Below are 15,788 nucleotides of genomic sequence, written 5' to 3' on the forward strand. Positions count from 1 at the left end.
CAGCTCACAAAGACGGCAGCAATGCTATTATGTTAAGTGTGAACTCGCTTTGTCACTTAGATGGGATTTATCTTTGTTATCCATTTTGCCACTAGCACGAGCATTTAAAAACTCCACTCATTACTCAGTATTAGAAGTAGAGCTGCTGGAAGAGGAAAACATCCCTGTTATTTGCAGGTTTGCCATGCTTTAGGAAAGCAAAGCAAACTTGCTCTGATTCATGGGGTTCCTTTATTTGCTGCTGCCTGGGTTTTTGGCAGCCGCAAGGAATTCACAGAAATATTCCTGTGTCTCGAAAGCTTCAGACCCGCAGCAATGACCACCGATCTGCTCCCAAGCCTCCTGTTTGCTGCATGCTGTTCTCACTGAGGACGGCCTGGTGACCCAGGGCCTGGCCCTGCTTTTGGCTCGGCTGCCCTGAGCTGAAGCTGGTTGGGATGCTGCAGTGACAGTGAGCACGGACACGGTGATTGCTTTCTCCTGCACTGCCCTCAGAAAAACCCAATGGAATCCACTGAGTGTCTGCAGAAGGGCTGAGCAGGGTTTGCATCACCTTTCCCATGAGGATGCTCAACTCAACATCACTTTACGTCCGTGGATGGGAAAACAACAGCCAAAAGGAGTTTTTTTTGCTAGCTGTGCTCCTGCTGAGTGACCATGCTGCTGCAGACCCGCTGGTACAGGAGATGAGCCCAGGCCAGCAGCAGGACCCACCTCCTCCCACCCACTCCTCTATTTATTTTGCAACCCGGCCACACTGCAGCGAGCTGCGAGCACACACGCATGGTCACGTAGGGCGTTTCGCAAGAGACAGCAGGCTTCTCCAACAGCAGTAACTGGATCACCTGCAATTTTCTGTCCGTAGCTCGGGAGCCTGATGACACAAACCACTCACATCAAGTGACCTGCGGCTTCCTGGGTGAACACACGCATTTCAATTAGCTGAAAACCCTCTCTAATTGACTCCGGCTAGGCTGAGATGGGTTTTCCAGGGAAGACTGCTTAGAAAAACCAGAGGTTTATTTTTTTATTTTTTTCTTAGCAAGTTGCATTGAGTAAAAGCTGGAGTGGTTTGCTCCGAGCCGTGATGCACCGCGGGGTCGGTCCCATCCCTAGTGCCGAGCAGTGCCGAGTCGCCAAACGGAGCTGCAGAATCAGACCCAGGGGCTACATTTCGAAGCAGACACCACAATGGTTTTTTTGTGGTTTTTTTTTTTCCCCTCCAGCCTTTGTTCCAAGCTAAACAAAAGTCCCCCCAGACCACCAAAACTGATTGCACGTACCGACAAAGAGATGGGGAAATGTCAAGCTTTAAACATTTATTACACAGATGATGCGTTTTATAGCATACAGTGGGTTTGGATGTTCTATAAACAAGACTGAATTGCCACAAAGAGTTATTAGCTCCTTTGTTTTAACAGTCTTTGAAATGCTGAAAACTATGAGTTTTTGTTTTCTCTAGTATGAAGATCTAGTCTTTATTCTCCCCAAAACCTTTGTCCTTTTTTTTAAGCACTTAGTTTAACAAACATAATTAAAAATGTTGCTTTTTCGAATGCAAATAAATACATTAAAAAATGAATTGCTAGCATTAAATCCATGTTCTGCAGGACACCACAGCTCTGTTGGCCATCAACAGGACTTTGCAACCCTTTGCCTTTGCAAAAGTTGTTTCTCCTGAAAAATACTGCATCACCGGGACTGGCTAACAGCTAACACCAAGAAGAGCAAAATTTGTGTAAAGCCATAAAATGCCTAGCGGGGAAATAAAAATCGTATTTCAGATTTTGAGAGACTTCCAAGTGAGGGATGTTATAAAAATAAGCAGGAAAATAAATCATAAGTTATTCTCACAAGTTTTCCTTCAAAGCCATCAATCATGCCAAGAATAGATACTAATTAATCTCCTTCGGGGGAAGAGGGGAACCAGGCAAATCGCTTACTTTGCCTTTTTCCCCCCATTCTCATTTCACCTCTGTACAAACAAGACTTCTCCAAAAGGGGGGTCAAATCCCTCATGGGGAAACCAAGCAGGCTGCTTTGCAGACAGCCAAAGCCTCCAGTTTGGCAATGATTTGCCTGAGAAGGAGGGGACCGGGTGCTGGGAGCTCTGTGGGGAGCAGAGTCGGCAGCTCCGGGCATCACCACGTCCTTACACCAGCCCCAGATTTGGCCTGACATGGATTTGGCCAAAGGAGGGTGTTCTGTCCCCAAAACGCACTGCTGCCCCCACCCCTCCGCATCACATTGCCGGTGGCATCTTCCCTTCCCAACAGGCAGGCTTCCCACCGAGGGACTGCAGAGATGCCAGCATCCATACGTAATTCCAAGGGAAAAAAATACTTTTTTGGTCAACATCTAGATTCTCACACACCAACAGAGTGACTGACGTACCGAGTTACCAAGCGGTGAGTGGCTGGATGAACGGACCTTAACAGCAGAGACAGACGACAGACATTAAAAAAGACAGGTTTCACAGGAAAGTTCTTCCATGGGAGAAATCCCAGAATTGGAGGGCAAAGCCACAGGCCGAAGCTCCTCCGGGCTTTTCCATTTTTTTTTTTTTTTTTCTTCTTTTGCTACGTTCAGAGAGCAGGTCCCGAGGGATGCTGCGGTGTGGAGCGGGATGCAGGGAGGCTCTTCTGGTCTTCAAAAATCCCCCAACAAAGCTTTTTCTCCAGTCTTCTCCCCAAAGTCTGAAAGAGTAGCAGCACCTCTCTAGCCCCAGCTACCGCATTAATGCTTCTGACTGGTGGGGTCTAATTTACACCGATGGACTGCGTGCAGCTCGCACGTCGGAGGCTGTCATGACACTAAAGGTCCCTTGACAAATTGTCCTCACCACAGGTAATTTCACTGCATTTGCTCAGTTTAAGCCCTCGCTCCCCCTCCGTTCCCCACCTGCCTCTTGGCTGGGGCCAAGGCTGCTCTGGGGCTGCTGACGGCAACTTTCCAGGGTCACGCCGACATTCACGCCTCTGGTCCTCTGCTCTCCGCAGGGCCAAGCGGCTGGGAAGGCCAAGAGCAAGGGCACAGCCCTCAACCGTCCAACACCGACAGGCCTGATGCAGTCCAGCTTCGTGCTAACACCTCCCGACCTCTCTGCTCTTCTGCAGCAGTGCTAACACAGCTGCCGGGCCTGCATCCCCAGTCCAGGAATCAGTCTGTGTAGACATGGACCACTGAAGCTCCTCTTTCCAGCTCCTTTCCTCGTGCTCCACGTGCGGATTAGGAAATGCTCCCGCAGACAACCTCATGAAAAGTTCAAGTCATGCCGAACCACATGGCCAGGATGCTCAGCTCCTGCACACGTGCACGGGGAAGGTTTCTGCCCTTCAAGCTGTGTGGCAGGGAAGCCTCCTGCCCCTCGCACGCAGGCTGGTAGCTCCCTAAGGTACCCGAGATTGGGACGGCACCGCGGGGTCAGGGCTTCCTCTGCTCCTCTCCCAATTCACCAAAATGAGCACCGGCAGGGATTTCATGTGGACAAGCATCGGCAGAGAAGCAAATAAGGAAACACCAAGTCCTGACGTTTGCTGGTTGCTATTCACTTGCCATCCGTGCTCGGGGCACTTCCAGCTCCATTGGGCGAACGCCTCCCCAAATCCCCCATCATCTCCCCATCTCTCCCTTCTCCCCATCTCTCCTACCTCCCCAGCACCAGGCCAGCTGCCCCAGCACGCAGCAAAGCAGGGTCCCCCCGCTCCCCGCTTCGCTCTGCTCCCTCTGAACATGTCACCCTGCGCTCGGGGACATGGTACCACTTACACCGACCAGGGCACACAGCCGCCCCTGTACAATGCACACCTACAAATACTGGATAGGAAATGCAGCCAGTTAGAAGCCAGGCTCAAAACCTGTATTTTTGGCTTTTCATTGTTTTCCTCTTCTTTTTTCCCTTCTTTTTTGCCATGCACTTCTTGTCTTCTCTCTACTGGTTTCCCAAGAACATCAAGTCTTCATTTCTCCATTGCCCTGTACATTACTAGGCCCGACTACAATGGGCCTGGTTTTAAATGTATTATTACAACCATGACAGTAATTACAATAAAGCACTCTTTCAACAGAAACAAAAAAATTACAAAAAAATAAATGGGTTATAGTTTAGTGGATGGGGGATGCCATGGCTTTACCAGCCAGAACAAACAGCCGCAGCATCCCGCGTTTCTTGGAGCGCTCAGCTCAGGGCACACATTTTTCAGTTGATCTCCGAGGTTACTGGCAAGACAACTGTGGCTATGTTACTTCTACAGTGGCTTTTGGGCTCCTTAAAAATCCTCCTCCTACTTCAGCATCTTCACGTAAATCATTTGTGAGCTTGCAGGAAGGCGTCACTTCCATGTCTCCGCGCTTATCGCAATTGTCCATTCACAATAAAATAAAATAGAATAAAATACAAATGACCAAGAAAAATAAAACCCAGTGCAAATAAGAAAACCATCCTGCTTGCCAGTCGGCATCCAAAGGGGCGACGAATAGATGGAGGGGAGGTGGGGGAGCAGAAAGTCGAAGACAAGGGGGGGGGAAATAACAAAAGCTCCGCTTGACAAAAGCCGTCAATTATGAGCGTCTGGTGTAGTATGTGTTGCACTTCGTCCTCCTGGGACATCTGCTGTGTGCTGTCTCCTGCCAGTTGGCCAGGGCAAGCCAGGAGGACGGTGTGAAAACAATACTAGCCCCCACTCGGGCTCGCTTTTCCAACTCTCCTTCTTTCTAAAGCCAAACAATAACCTGGTGGGATGCACTGCTGCTGGAGCAATGATTTCATAAAAGAAACCCTAAAACAAAAACACAGCAGGGAAGAGGGGTGGCACTTGGAGACAGCTGAAAAGAAACATGCTTCTCCCTCCCCACCTCACGAACGAATTCTCAAGCATGCTGGGGTTTGTCTGCTTAGGTATTTAAATCAGAAAGGCGCTCGCCTGGCCGTGAGAGCTGGATCCCGCTAAGGTGCATGTCTCCTTCTCGCCCCTTCCCACCCCTCCCTGCCCTGCCCCTCAGGCTGTCAGTTTTTGGATTGTCTTGTTGTAGTACTGCGTGATGGTGGGCGTCAGCGGGTTCCAGTTGTTGGCGTGCAGCTCAATGACCTCCAGCAGGAGGGACCGCGTCAGCATGGACTCGGAGGGGCACAGCATCTTGTCGCGGGCTATGGCCAGCAGCTCCGTCATCATCTCAGGCAGCTGCTCCTCCAGCAGCCGGCCAGTGCTTTGCAGCTGTTGGGAGAGAGGGGTCAGAGGCGGCACGTTAAAGCGTGAGCCGCCGCCACGGCTTGCACTACTGTTGTGTTTCAGGGGGGCAAGGGTCAGGGGGATCCTCCTGGGCAGCCGGGACAGCTGGCCCCATGTTGGAGGGGTGGAAGGCTGCTTGGCACTGCTGAAAATGTGATGCTGGCAGGAGGGAAGCAGGACGCGAGCTACAGATGCTGCCGTGTCACGGCTTGTGGGCATGCACCGAGCCAACTCCAGCAACAGCGAGGCAATATTTACATAGTAGGGCTGTTTTCCAAAAATATGCAGCCTGCTCTTTTTTTTTTTTTTACCCTGCATTTCACACTCCCCCAGTTTTCCCCCGGCTGGGCAATGCTGAGATGCTGCCATTGGTGAGAAATGCAGGCACCCCGCAGCACGCTCCCCGATGCTGCCCAGAGCCGTGTGCTACAGGCGAGGCTTTCGAAAGCACTCGCGCCGGCCTGCTGTAGGAGTGAATGGTTCAGCTCCCACTGACTTCAAAGGTGGCAGCACCGGGTGCTTTTGAAAAATCCCACTTAAAAATCAAGCTATTGTCAAAACAAAGTGCATGCTGTGATGTGGTATTCCTGCCTTTTACCTGCTCCCTCATTTACGCGCTGATTCACAGCTGTCAGTGACTCCCAGTCATTAATCTGACTAAGCAGGGCTCTCCTGTATGCATAACAAATACTGCCCTTTGCACAACAGCAAGGTCTGCATTTCCAGCCATCGCACCTCTTCTCCAAGGACGGCCAAGTGTTTTTAAAGCAGCATAAACCCCAGAAAACCCCATCTCAGGCTCGTGAGGCATCAGGGATTTGAATGGAGAGTTCTCAAAAGTCCTGACTTTAAAAATGCAAACTTTCCTCTTCAGCTGCCTGCCACTTTGCTGAATTTCAACCATCCAGCTGCAATTTTGCAGCCTACTTCAACCTCTCTCTTCAAGGCAAGCATCAGTCCCCATGGGCCAATCACTTCCAAAAAGCAAAGCTAATGAAACTTTGCAATTTCACCCGTGCTATATTTGTACCATCGTTTCTCTGCAAAGCTTTCTGAGCACAGCAAGCCTCTCTGCGGGAGCCACTGCCACTGCATGAGCAAAGGCAGCGTGATAGAGCCTTTGCTCCAATACAAGTAGTTTTGTGCTTAAAAAATACCGCAGGGTGAGATCTGAAGGAATCTGGAAGAGATTCAAAGGAACCAGGATGATAGGAATTAGTTTTGTGGTGGGACCCTGGCTAGCAAATTTGGTTGCATCCATTCACACGCATTGGAAGCACAGTGACAGTCGCCTCCCTTATCCCATGGTGTTGTCTTTTGTATTTGGGTGTAATGCAGCTGGATAACGTGGCTCTGGGTTTGGGCACGTGCACAGCCAAGGACAGAAGGGGCAGAGCAACGAGGAGGGGCAGGTGGCATCAAAGCTTCCCTACCTCCATGGAGCAGCAAAGCACGGCGTCTTCCTTCACGTCCTGAGATTGCAACAACTGCAAGAGAGAGGAGAGAGGGGGTGAGTGGAAATGCGCGACCTCCTCCTCCCTCTGGATCTTTTAGATTAACAACTTTCAGGATACATTTCCATTAGTTTAACAAGGCTTTTTTTATCCCCCCGGCAGGCATTGAGAAAATACACTCGTTCCACGTACACGGCCAGGAAACACAGCCCTCAGATGACCGTACCCAGGCAGCAGAGCAGCCCTTTGGGAGGGAAGGGCTGTGCTGGGCTCCTGCCCAAGGGCTGCCCGCCCACGGCCGAGCCTCCCTGTCCCGCTGGGACGGTCTCCCAACAGCCACGAAATTACCCGATGGCAGAGCGCGAACATCCGGCGTGTTGTGAATATGGCTCCTTCCAGGCTGATTATATATGGTTGCAAGCACAGTGGTTCCAGTGAAACTGTTGTGTCTCAGGTGTAAACTTTTCTTCTGGAGCAATGCTGCTTGCTGAGAGCATGGGATTTTCCCTGGTCCCTTCTCACCATCTCATCCCCCGTCTGAGGCCTCAAAGCAGTGAAGGAGGATCTCCATCCACGTTTTGGCATTTTATTGGCTATGTTTTCAGCTGCTTCCCCACTTTGGGAACCAACTCCAGGCCCTGTTCTGCTCTCTGTGAGCTTTGCATTACAAAGACAAGCTTGTAGGCACAAGCAGCTTTCAAGAGAAAGCCCAAATGGTGCAGTAAGGTCAGACCATGATGGTGTGGGATGAGGGAAGATGCCTGTGCAACTCCCAGTCTACCAGTTCCTTGCTGTGTGTTGATGTCTTCCTGGGGGCTGCTACCTCGCTCTCCCCTCTTGTTTCAGACCTGGTGCATGTGGTCAGGGGGCAGCGTCCACCTGGCAATGGCAAAGCGCAGGAGCTCAGCCTCTCCAACCCCACAAAATCAGGGGCCATGAGCAAAACTGGATCAAAACCACTTATATTTTTGCTATCACACGCTTCTTTGTTGTCATCTTCGCTTTCTGACTTTGTCGTGTGCACGAAGATGCCGTTTCAGGCTTTCTGCTCAAACCACAGGAGATAAAGCACGGTTGTTTTCCAAGCAGATAAAAGCTGAGATTCTCAGCCGGCTGACCCAGGGAGCCGGGGTATTGTGAACAACACGCTATCGCAAGGTGCATGATAAAATCACAGGTGCTGGCAGCACTGGGAGTTACAGCCACTGCCACTCTGTTGGGCTTAGAAACCGGTGTCAGTGCAGCCACATACCGCTGGTCCTGAGCTGCTCCCTGGATGAATGCACTAAACATGGAGAAAATGGAGAAAAATTGGGAAAACTGACTTCACTAGTGTCTGAAATTCATCAGGGAAAGGCATACTTGGGAAAAGCGGCTGGACTAATTACAGCTGCCCATGCACAACACCGCTCAGTGTAACTGGGTTTGCTCTGAAGTCACACTTCTTAGTTAACACCACAGCTCTGCTGCTCAGCCTTAATCGTCTCTCCTTCCCACTCATTTTTTCCTCTTTCCCTTCCTTTCCAAATAAATGCCAATTTGTTTACAGGCCCACAACCGCTGGAAAAAGCTAGGAAAAAAGAGGTAACTTGAGGAATTATCATTGGTCTCAAAGTTTTGTCTTCACTCTCTTCTGCTTTCTGCAGACAGCAGTTTGTTTGCTTTGAAGCCAATGTTTACGGCATCTGCCTGAGCATGTGGTCCTGTCGGTTTTATCTCGCGTTAGCCAAAGGTCCAGCCAGGGCGTTGAATACATGCAGCAGTTCCCACAAGTTTATCTTCCTGCTGAGTTGTTTGGAAAAAGTTAGTTAAGCCCAAGCCGCATGCTCTGAGATAAGTTCTCACAAATAGTTCACAGATTCTTCACAAAAAAAACCCATGAGATTACTTTAAACCCAACAAAAAATATATATGTTTCAATCAGGGACAAATATAAACAGGCAATAGCCTGGAAACAAGCTCCTGGGGTATTTAACGGAGACTGGCTTGTGAGCATGGAATGGAGCAGGGGTGCAAGTTAACATACATTCATCTCTCCTATGTTTGGTATTTGTTAGTGAAGTACACAGCATGAAAATTAAAGCAAGAAATGTGGAGTTAAAGCAAGTTAACAGGAAGATGACTGCAGAAACTGATGCTCCCTTCCCATGGCTTTATGCAAACATACTCAGTCTGCAAACTGGGGGAAGATTTTCTAAAGGCTGAGGCAATTAGGAAGGTCCCATGGTGGCCTGATTCCCGTCCTTCCTCTGCTGCATTCTCCTCATGTGACCCTGGTCTACCCTGGTGAGATGCAGCCAGGGAAAGCTGCACCTTCACTTGGGCTTTCCTTGCCCCGGCTTCCCAGCCATGGAGCTGGGACACTCTTGCCTGCTTCAAAAAGTGGTTATGTGGGTGAATATGTCAAAGACTGTCCGATGCGCAGCAATTTGGCTAAAGGGTATATTTGCCTTATCTACCTGTGGCCAAAAGGAGACTGCAGTCAGATGTCACTCTCCATCCTGCTGGGATGTCCCTGGGACAGCCGGGGGGGCCGAGCGCCAGCCAGGTCACACAAGCAGGGCTGTGCCCAGACAGGCACTCTGCAGCTACCGGGGACACTGTAGCCCTGCAGTCGTGGCTTTTGCATGATCAAAACCCGACCCTCGTAATCAGATTTATATTTACTTAAAATATCTTAACATAAACAGGCTATACCTATTAACTTAGCGCTCCCACATTGGAATTGTTATTTATTTAAGTATTTATAGCCACTCCTCCCTGCTGCGGAGATGTGCCCGCACCCCACCAGGTCACTCTCCAGCAGGTTCCCACATCTTTCACCCCAGCTGCCCAGCGCGGGCGAGGGAGCTGGGGAAGGAGCACGAAGCAGAGGCAGCACAGTTGAGCAAGCCTCACATGCTGCTCGGCTCAGCCTGTAATCATCCCCCTGAGGCTCGGGCTGGCTGCGAGAAAACTTCCCTTTGCTCTCCAGCCGGTTCCCCATATCGGGCGAGTGAAAGAAGCAGTTCCTGCTGGAAAGCAGACAAAAAGTCTGCTTGATTTCCTAAGAGTGGAGGCTGCATGCCAGAATCTGCCCAGCCGGTCATATAATACCCAGTCTCGGCTGTGAAAGGCTTCTCACTTTTGTTGCTGGTGCCGGACTAACAGCTTTGCAGACTGGCAGGAGGCAGCAGGCGCTCGCGCCTACATCTCTGCGGAGGGAGGGCTCCCGCTCCCGAATTTCTGCGTCCCGCTGGGCGATGGGTGCTAAATTTTTTTGCGAACAAGCAAAAATAAACCTGAGGGGCTGTTCCTGGGAGTGCTGTGTGTAGTGGGGGGACAGGGATTACATGGGGCGCAGGGCATTCTTCCCCCAATTCCTTCCTCCCCTGCACTCCCAAGGGAAACAAGTGCTGCTGGCACCAGTCTTTGCAAAGGGAAGTCCCATGGAATGGGTACGCAACAGTGCTTGAGGGGGCAAAGAGGCCCTAAACCTGCAGCTGGGCTTCACCACAGAGAACTGGCTGGCTCTCTCCAAACGGCAATGGACTCGCACGCAGTCGGTGCAGACCACCAGGAGCAAGCCACGCTTCCCCATTACACATACCCGCGATTATTTGGGTTCATTACCTACTTTCTCCAGAGACAGACGGGGCCGCAGAGAGGCTGAAGTGCTTACGTGGCATTCTCCGGGGCGCGCATGCCACAAGCATGATGGAGAACCTGCCTTGCAGTCCCCCACTTATCACCAAACCACGCAGGCTGGATCGTGCTCTGCAGCTCTCCCCACCGGGAAAGGCAGTGGGAGCAGCCGAACATGTATATTACCCTTCACAACTGCAGCAGCATTCTTCCTGTAAGGCACAGCACTAATTACTGGATACGATAGCGCTTGCAAAACGGCATAAGCAGTGCTTGCCGCAAACTGCCTCTTAGCATGCAGTGTTTTGTGATGCTTCAGTGATGACTCCAGTGTGAAAGCACCAAACTTTCCCACCTCCCAGAATATTCACCCAGAGCCACGGGATGGTTGGGACTTCTTGGAGAGTGGTGAGACAGCAGAGGAGCCATCTCCTGGGGAGCAGCAACAGCAGCGGGACCAGCGCAGTGCGAACGCGTGCTCTGCTCGTAGCAGCTGCTGGGGGGCTCACGGCACTGGTGGGAAATAGGGCAAGGGCTGACAGCCTTCTCCTGGAAGCCCCACATCCTGCTAGATGGATCCTCCTGGCAGCAAAAGCCTCCTGCAAAGGAGAGGCTGCACTTCCCAGGCTCTCTGCAGAAAGACATCAATAGCAATTTGCTGCTTTTCCAGAGGCCCTTTATCAACCTACTGTTGCAAGTCTTTATGGAAGATGCCTGCAATAAGATCCATGTGCCTCCTCTGCTGCTTTGCATAGGGACAGTCACGCAGCTCTTGGAGCTAAAGGAGATTGTTACAGCTCCAGTTTTCTTATTGTCACTAGGCACGGGGTGGTGAAAACAACCAAGACTGGGGAAAATGCAAAGTACAAATGAGGGTGTGGGGGACGAGTAATTACAAAACACTCTACCAACAAGGCCAGTTTCAGGATTTCTACAATCTGCTCCCATCAGAAGTATCAGTTCCCCAATCCTGGGCATCAGAGTGTCAGCTGGGCTGACCCTGCACCCACCAACAAACTGTGCCAGTGCCACTCTCTCTATGGGGCACTGAGTACCATGCAGGGCATACCCTGAGCTAGGCAAGTCAGGTGAGTCCAGATTCTAGTGAAAAAACAAGTGAGCTCTTGGAAAGAGAAAACGTTTTGAAGGCCACAGTCACAAGCGGCATCTTCTCTGCTGAGCCATTTGATGCTGAGGGTGCCCAAAGGTTAAATGTGTTTGGGGAACCTTTCCCTTATGGAGCTGATGGGGGGGGGAATGCAGGAGGCACACTGCCTTCTTGCCCAGCCCCACTGCACTCTGAATCAGCAGCAGAGGGTGAGGCTGAACATGACTTGAGAAAACAAGAACAGCCACCCTAAAAGCTCAGCCTGTGGCCTCCAGGCTTGTTTTGGTGAGGTCTGCATGAAGACAGGTAGCAGGTCCTGGCACTCACCTCAGCACGCCAGGCTGTGTCCACCCTGCTGTAGCTCAACCTTACCATGTCCACACCATCCCTGGGGAGGGTTAATGGGATAACCCCATCTCATGAGACCTGTCTCACCCAACTCGTTGCCATCTAGCATTGAGCCGTCCGCTTGAAATGGTCCTTCTCTCCGCATGGCCTTCTGCTCATGCAGTGAAGGTTTCAAGCCCCCTGAAGATGCACAAGGTGCCACCAGCCCTTACATCTCATCTAGAGGTCCCTCTTCCCAACTCCCTGACAGGGGTGGCCTGGTCTCAGCCCCTTAGAGAAGATGCCAATGGCAATTCACACTTGCTCTGTTAGGAAGAGACCACCTGCACGGGGCACTGCTGGCCCCACAAGGAGCTATAGGCTGGAGCTACTCGTGCTGGCAAGGCTGCCATGTCAATGCGAGGCCTTTCCCTAACGTATTCGGGACAACTTGAAGGAATTGGCTTGGTGGCACCTACTTGTTTTACAGTGACGTGCTGCTTTTAGCTGAGGAGGAGACTTGTGTTCTCCTATTCCCAACCAGAACTCCCTGGGAGGATGGTAAGAAGAGATTAGTTTGTTTATTGCATCAAGTAAACCAAAATGTTGGTTATCCTCTTTGTCGGGCTCCTGAGGAACTCAAACAAGAGGTACTTAACAGCATATTAAATTAAGGCCAGAGGAACAAAACCCTGTACCCAGCCGTGGGAAACTCCTCCTACTCCTTTCCACTGCAGACAAGGGAAACCATGAAACATGACTCTCTCTCCCCAGACCTGGAACAGCAGAAGGGATTCCTACAAAGATGGAAACCATTACAAGGCAATTACTGGAGACAGTGACAAAGAAAATAGGGTCACTCACCAAGCCAGCCAGGGCAGTCCGGTGGCTCCCACTAGGCACTCAGGCTGGAGGTGGGGGGCCATCACCCTCACCTGCGGGACCACCGGGGCTTTCCGAGTGGGACCCGAAGGTGTGCACGTGGGTGAGGATGGACAGAGCCACCCAGTCTGCGCGCACGGGACACCGAGCCACCCAGACAGCCGGCTTCATCCTGCCTGTCTGAAGACATAATAACCCTGGGAGCAGAGGATGTGATCTCATCCCAAGGGTCCGGGGAAACACAAAACATGGAAAGAAAAAGCGGCGAGACCATCACGCTTGATTGCAAAGGGCTCCACCCTTGCCCGCCGGATGCTCTCCGCTTTCCTGGCTCTTCTGCGAGAGCATGGCAGTAGACGCAAATAGTTGTGTTTACATCCAGCTGAAAGGGCCTCGGGAACTAACAATGCTGGGTATGGAGGGCGAAAGACAGAAACAAAGCCACGCGAGGAGGAGGGACCATCCGGTGAGATGGTATCTAGCTTCGTTTCTTCTCCAACATAACTGCTTCTTCTGCCTTCTCCGTGGGTCCCCGAGAAATGAAGATGCTTCCCCACCTCTCCTGCGGGGCAAGGGGACACTGGTGGCCCTGGCTGTCCTTGGTGGCCTCAGCTCTGCCCTAAATGCAGCTCTGCCTGCAAAGCTGCTCCAAACCCATGCAAATCAGAGTAACTGTGATGGAAACCTACATGGAAGAGAGCAAAGCCCGGAGTCAGCAGTTGTGTGTATGGGAGCGCATTCTCTCCTTGGAAATTGTATCTCTGGCATGAGAGCCCTCCCCTATTTAAAATATGCCACTGCAGTTTTCATGCTTACCGTCTAGGGCCAAACAAAGTCCTGTAGCTTTCTAAGAAAACATGTTCCCATGCTCAAAACACTAAGCTGAGCAGTGGGGCTCCATGGCATCGCAAAGACCTTGTCAGTTTGGTGTCCCCGTCCCTTCTCATCATCTGCTCTTGAGGTGAGATGCCTTGCAAGTGCCCACCTCAAATGTTCTGGTTTGTCCCTGTCCAAAGTGGGGAAGCACAAACTGGAAGAAATCGATTTTCATCATGCCTAAAAGGCATTTGTCCCCATGGTCCGAGGGGACACCAAGGAGGACAACTGTGTGGGGACAAGGTCAGGCAAGGTGTCTCTTCTTGGGGCTCAGCTCAACGACTGGCACAGCTTTTTAGGTGTAACAACTTAACACTGATTTCCTCCTTTCTCCCCACCCCCAGTTCCTCTTCCATCAGGATTTATATTTTCATTATTTTCTCTGGTCAGGCCCGGCCCCGTGGAGCTACCTGGGCAGCAGGGTGGCACAGGGTCAGGATCTGGCCTTCTCGGTGCCTTCGCTTGTATGATAAAGAGGCAAATCCTGTCTCGCTCTCTGACTGGGAGCGTAATCTTAAAATCCTAGCATCGTATTATACTGTCAAAGACCCTCTTTCGACTCAAAAGCTTGATGCTTTTTAAAAAGTGAGAGCGATTAAAATAAAAAAACCCTCCACGTTAAAAGATACAATTTTCTTTCCCAAACAGCACCACCCTCCAGCTCGTCTGGCTGCAGTCGGGAAGGTTTTCCCTCTCTCTTCCTCTGAAGGAGACAGTGAAAAGGCAGTGCCCTCTTGAAGTTCAGACGTTAATTACTGTGTTAGAATATTTTTCTAAATTACACAATATGGCCCCAGGAGATAACAGGCACTAAGAGAAGGGAGGGGAGTGGATACCAGTCTGCATGCTGCACCGCAGACTCAGACGTGGGGGAAAGGCAATTAGACAGGGAGTATTTATCCTTCCTGCACCACCACCCTGAGGCTTTAAGTTAGCAGCGCGTACCAAGGCAGGGAAGCGATGGGACCGTGCCAGGATTTTAAACGATGCCGAAATGGGACCATCTATGCCAACCAGACTGGAGGCAGGAGACGCTCCTGCAGAGGAGCAACTGTCCTGCCCGCTGCCAGCCTGCCAGCTCTACTCCCCACTGCCTCCGCGGGCTGATTCACCGCGCCCGGACGCTGCCTCCAGCCCTCGGGGCTGGGAATAAGAACTGCCAGCAGCTACCGCGGGGCAGCTGGGTGCCCACGGACCCCCGATCAGTGGGGATGCTCGCGGTGACACAAGCCAGGGTGCCCTCCCAGCCCCGTCAGCAATAAGCACTCCAAGACAGGGGGGACCTCTGTGGGCTGGTCCTGCAGCCGCAGCCTCCCGCACAAGTAGTTAGTTCTGTGGTTTAATTAGTCTGTGATGAGCTGCTTCCTGGGATCTGCTCTGAACCTTCCCTGACAGCCCCATCTGATGCACCCAAGGGTGCCAAGAGCGGGATGGTGCCAGAGCAGGGCTGCTCCCTGTCACCCCTGGCAAGTCCGTGATTGGGAAGATGCAACATATGGGGAATTATGGGCCCACCGGCCCCACCTCAGGCCCTGGAAAAACCATGGAGCAAGTCATCTTCAAACGTATTTCTGGGCACGTGAGGGAGAAGAAGGAGACTGGCGTGGATGTGCCTCATCAGCTTGCTCACCTTCTGGATTTATGGATAGGGGAAGAGCACAGATGTCTTTTGCCTTGATTTTAGTGAGGGTTTTGATTCTGCCTCCCACAGATTCCCATATCCGAGCTAGGATATCAGGGGTGGACAACCAGGTAAGTTAAAAACTGGCTGGACGGTTGGGCTCGGAGTGTTGTAGTTACTGGGTTACAACCCAACTCCACCTGGAGGCCAGTAACGAGGAGTGCCATGGGGTTTATAACAGGACCTGCCCCATTTAGCATCCTTATCAATGACTGAGGAGGTGAGCAGCACACTCCTGCCAAGTCTTCAGATGACACCGCGTCAGGGGGACCACTCAGTGTGCTCGAGGCCCTGCCATCCCGAGGGACCTCAGTGGGCCAGAGCAAGGAGTCAACAAGGAAAAATACCAAGTCCTGTGCAGGAAACGAGCACGGGGCAGGGGGAAGGGTTGGGATCGGGTTAGTATGGGGGTAGGAGGGAGGCAGAGCCCACAGGCCCTTGTGGGACCCCAGTCAGCAAGGTGCCTTGAGGAACCCCAGCAACATCACTGCCTGGCACCTCTCAAGGCCCTGCAAGCCAGTTTTTCCACCTTCTCGCTCTGCTGCCATAGGCAACTGCTCAGGTTACCTGGATGTAAAGCCGGGTCTGGCTGCTGGATGGCATCATAA

The 15,788-nt window shown here is 51.6% G+C and overlaps 1 protein-coding gene across 3 annotated transcripts in view; it reads right to left on the reverse strand.

Moving 5' to 3' along the window:
* Positions 1 to 1,013: 1,013 nt before the first annotated feature.
* LOC121062928 (CBP80/20-dependent translation initiation factor-like) overlaps positions 1,014 to 15,788 on the reverse strand; it is a 162,429-nt gene continuing 147,654 nt past the window's right edge. For 2 of the 3 annotated variants that reach the window (XM_040543225.1, XM_040543226.1), the window contains exons 11-12: positions 6,662 to 6,715; positions 1,016 to 5,213 (exon numbers count right to left, since the gene is read on the reverse strand). In XM_040543225.1, coding sequence (XP_040399159.1) covers positions 4,998 to 5,213; positions 6,662 to 6,715 — 270 coding nt within the window. In that variant the 3' untranslated portion in view covers positions 1,016 to 4,997. Of the gene's footprint in view, positions 5,214 to 6,661; positions 6,716 to 15,788 lie in introns of all 3 variants that reach the window. The other variant, XM_040543227.1, reaches the window with a different exon arrangement.

Source organism: Cygnus olor, assembly GCF_009769625.2.
Source record: "Cygnus olor isolate bCygOlo1 chromosome W unlocalized genomic scaffold, bCygOlo1.pri.v2 SUPER_W3, whole genome shotgun sequence".
In the NCBI taxonomy this organism is placed as follows: Eukaryota; Metazoa; Chordata; class Aves; order Anseriformes; family Anatidae; genus Cygnus; species Cygnus olor.